Below are 3751 nucleotides of genomic sequence, written 5' to 3'. Positions count from 1 at the left end.
GCCATCGGCGGCGTGTCCCCCCCCTGGTGGGTGACATCCCCGTGTGTGTGTCCCCCCCGGTGGGTGACATCCCCCTGTGTGTCCCCCCCCGGTGGGTGACATCCCCGTGTGTGTGTCCCCCCCGGTGGGTGACATCTCCGTGTGTGTCCCTCCCCAGTGGGTGACATCCCCGTGTCCCCCCCGGTGGGTGACATCCCCGTGTGTGTGTCCCCCCCAGTGGGTGACATCCCCGTGTGTGTGTCCCTCCTGGTGGGTGACATCCCCGTGTGTGTGTCCCCCCCGGTGGGTGACATCCCCGTGTGTGTGTCCCCCCTGGTGGGTGACATCTCCGTGTGTGTCCCCCCCGGTGGGTGACATCCCCGTGTCCCCCCTCCCCCCCAGTCTCTGGACCTGCAGAAACCCATCGACAAGCGCATTTACAAGGGGACGCAGCCGACGTGTCACGACTTCAACCAGTTCACGGCCGCCCCCGACACCATCGCCCTCCTGGTGGGCTTCTCCGCCGGGCAGGTCCAGTGCCTCGACCTCGTTAAGAAGGACGCCAGCAAGCTCTTTAACGAGGAGGTGAGACGCTGGGACACCCAGCCGTGCTCGTCAGGGGCCGTTCCTGGTGGCTGCTGCACCCTCACACGGATGTGGGGCCCCAAATCTCCCTTTTTTTTGGCTCTTTGCCCTTAGAGACGCCCCAGGGTTGTGCCGCGGCGCTTGCTTGGGTCTCCAAACGTCCCCGTTTCTGTCCCCAAAGTCCCCATTTGTGTCCCCAAACGTGCTGGTTTGGACTTTGTCCTCAGTGACACCCTGGGGGCTGCACCGTGGCACAGAGTTGGGTCCCAAATACACCGATTCGGGTCCCCAAAATTTCTCTTTTTTGGCTTTGCCCTGAGTGACACCCCAGGGTTGTGCTCCAGCACCCACTTGTGTCCCCAGACATCACCCGTTCCTGTCCCCAATGTCCCTTTTTGTGTCCCCAAACGTGCTGGTTTGGACTTTGTCCTCAGTGACACCCTGGGGGCTGCACCGTGGCACAGATTTGGGTCTCCAGATATGCCAATTTGCGTTCCCAAAATGTCTCTTTTTTGGCTTTGCCCTCAGTGACACCCCGGGGTTGTGCTTCAACACCCACTTGTGTCCCCAGATGTCACCTGTCACTGTCCCCAAAGTCCCCATTTGTGTCCCCAAACGTGCTGGTCCACTCTCTGCCCTCGGTGACACCCCAGGGCTGCACCATGATTGGTGCAGATCTTGGTGACCCAGATTTGGGTCCCCAAATGTCCCTTTTTTGGCTTTGCTCTTAGTGACACCCCGGGGTTGTGCTCCAGCACCCACTTGTGTCCCCAGACGTCACCCGTTCCTGTCCCCAAAGTCCCCATTTGTGTCTCCAAATGTGCTGATCTGGGCTCTGCCCTCGGTGACACCCCGGGGCTGTGCCGTGGAATAGATTTGGGTCCCCAAATGTCTCTTTTTTTGGCTTTGCCCTCAGTGACACCCCGGGGTTGTGCTCCAGCACCCACTTGTGTCCCCAGATGTCACCCGTTCCTGTCTCCAAAGTCCCTTTTTGTGTCCCCAAATGTGCTGGTTTGGACTTTGTCTTTTGTCCTCAGTGACACCCTGGGGGCTGCACCGTGGCACAAAGCTGGGTCCTCAAATACACTGATTTGGGTCCCCCAAATGTCCCTTTTTTGGCTCTGCGCTTATTGACACGCCGGGGTTTTGCTCCAGCACCCACTTGTGTCCCCACACGTCACCCCTTCCTGTACCCAAAGTCCCCATTTGTGTCCCCAGATGTGCTGGTCCGTGCCCTGCCCTCGGTGACACCCCGGGGCTGCACCGTGGAATAGATTTGGGTCCCTAAATGCTCCTTTTCTTCCTTTGCCCTCAGTGACACCCCAGGGTTGTGGTTCAGCACCCACTTGTGTCCCCACACGTCACCCCTTCCTGTACCCAAAGTCCCCATTTGTGTCCCCAGACGTGCTGGTCCGTGCCCTGCCCTCGGTGACACCCCGGGGCTGCACCGTGGAATAGATTTGGGTCCCTAAATGCTCCTTTTCTTCCTTTGCCCTCAGTGACACCCCAGGGTTGTGGTTCAGCACCCACTTGTGTCCCCACATGTCACCTGTTCCTGTCCCCAAAGTTCCTTTTTGTGTCCCCAAACGTGCTGGTTTGGACTTTGTCCTCAGTGACGCCCTGGGGGCTGCACTGTGGCACAGAGTTTGGTCCCCAAATATGCCGATTCGGGTCTCCAAAATGTCCCTTTTTTGGCTTTGCCCTCAGTGACACCCCGGGGTTGTGCTTCAGCACCCACTTGTGTCCCCACACGTCACCCCTTCCTGTACCCAAAGTCCCCATTTGTGTCCCCAGATGTGCTGGTCCGTGCCCTGCCCTCGGTGACACCCTGGGGCTGCCCCATGGAATAGATTTGGGTCCCCAAATGTCTCTTTTTTTGGCTTTGCTCTTAGTGACACCCCAGGGTTGTGCTTCAGCACCCACTCGTGTCCCCAGACGTCACCCGTTCCTGTCCCCAAAGTCCCCATTTGCGTCCCCAGACGTGCTGGTCCTCGGTGACACCCCGGGGGCCGCCAGCCTGTGTCCCCAGTGGTGCCTGGGGGGGCCTCCTCCCACCTCTCCCCCCTCTCCCACCTCCCCTTTTCCCCCCTCCTCTCCCCCCAGCGCCTGATCGACAAGACCAAGGTGACCTTCGTCAAGTGGCTGCCGGAGACGGAGCGGCTCTTCCTGGCGTCCCACGCCAGCGGCCACCTCTACCTGTACGATGCTGAGCAGCCCTGCGGGGGGGCCGCCCCCCAGTACAACCTCCTGACGCGGGGGGAGGGCTTCAGCGTCTTCGCCTGCAAGAGCAAGACCCCCCGCAACCCCCTCCTCAAGTGGGCGGTGGGCGAGGGGGCCCTCAACGAGTTCGCCTTCTCCCCCGACGGCCGCTCGCTGGCCTGCGTCAGCCAGGACGGCTGCCTGCGCGTCTTCCACTTCGACTCCATGCTGCTGCAGGGGATGATGAAGAGCTATTTCGGGGGGCTGCTCTGCGTCTGCTGGAGCCCCGACGGCCGTTACGTGGTGACGGGGGGCGAGGACGACCTGGTGACCGTCTGGTCCTTCGCCGAGGGGCGGGTGGTGGCCCGCGGTCACGGCCACAAGTCTTGGGTCAACGCCGTGGCTTTCGATCCCTTCGCCAGCGGGGCGCAGAGCCCCCAGCCCCCCGAGCTCAGCGGGGGCGAGGAAGAGGAGGAGGAGGAGCCCCCCGACCCCCTGGCCCGCCGTTCGGCCCCCGTCACCTACCGCTTCGGCTCGGCCGGCCAGGACACCCAGTTCTGCCTGTGGGACCTCACCGAGGACGTCCTCTACCCCCGGCCCCCCCTCTCCCGTGCCCGGACCCTCACCGGATCGGCAGACGCCGGCGTCGCGGCCGTGCCGGGGCTGCCCCGTTCCCTCTCCCGTTCCAACAGCCTCCCGCAGCCGGGGGGGACGGGCTCGTCCCGCGTCCCCCCCCCCGACATCCCCCCGGCCCTCAGCGTCGGCCGCTTCGCCACCCTGACGCTGCAGGACCGCAAGGGCCCCCCCGGCCCCGAAAAAGAGCACAAACGCTACCACAGTTTGGGCAACATCAGCCGGAGCGGGGAGAAACCCCCCGGGGGTGCCGGCTCCCGGGGGGGGAGGCTGGACACGGCCAAAGTGCTGGGGACGGCGCTGTGTCCCCGGATTCACGAGGTGCCGCTGCTGGAGCCCCTGGTCTGCAAGAAGA

At 63.2% G+C, this 3751-nt stretch overlaps 1 protein-coding gene across 1 annotated transcript in view; it reads left to right on the top strand.

The window, feature by feature from the left end:
- DMWD (dystrophia myotonica, WD repeat containing) overlaps positions 1 to 3750 on the top strand; it is a gene marked incomplete at its 3' end in the record, with an annotated part of 4750 nt that extends 1000 nt beyond the window's left edge. Inside the window, exons 2-3 of the mRNA XM_014960941.1 lie at positions 371 to 564; positions 2668 to 3750. Of these exons, the coding sequence (XP_014816427.1) occupies positions 371 to 564; positions 2668 to 3750 (1277 nt within the window). The remainder of the gene's footprint in view (positions 1 to 370; positions 565 to 2667) is intronic.
- Between the last annotated feature and the right edge of the window lies 1 nt (position 3751).

The sequence above is a fragment of the Calidris pugnax genome, unplaced genomic scaffold (assembly GCF_001431845.1).
Source record: "Calidris pugnax isolate Ruff unplaced genomic scaffold, ASM143184v1 scaffold535, whole genome shotgun sequence".
Taxonomy (NCBI): domain Eukaryota; kingdom Metazoa; phylum Chordata; class Aves; order Charadriiformes; family Scolopacidae; genus Calidris; species Calidris pugnax.
This window is presented reverse-complemented; position numbering and strand designations above follow the sequence as displayed.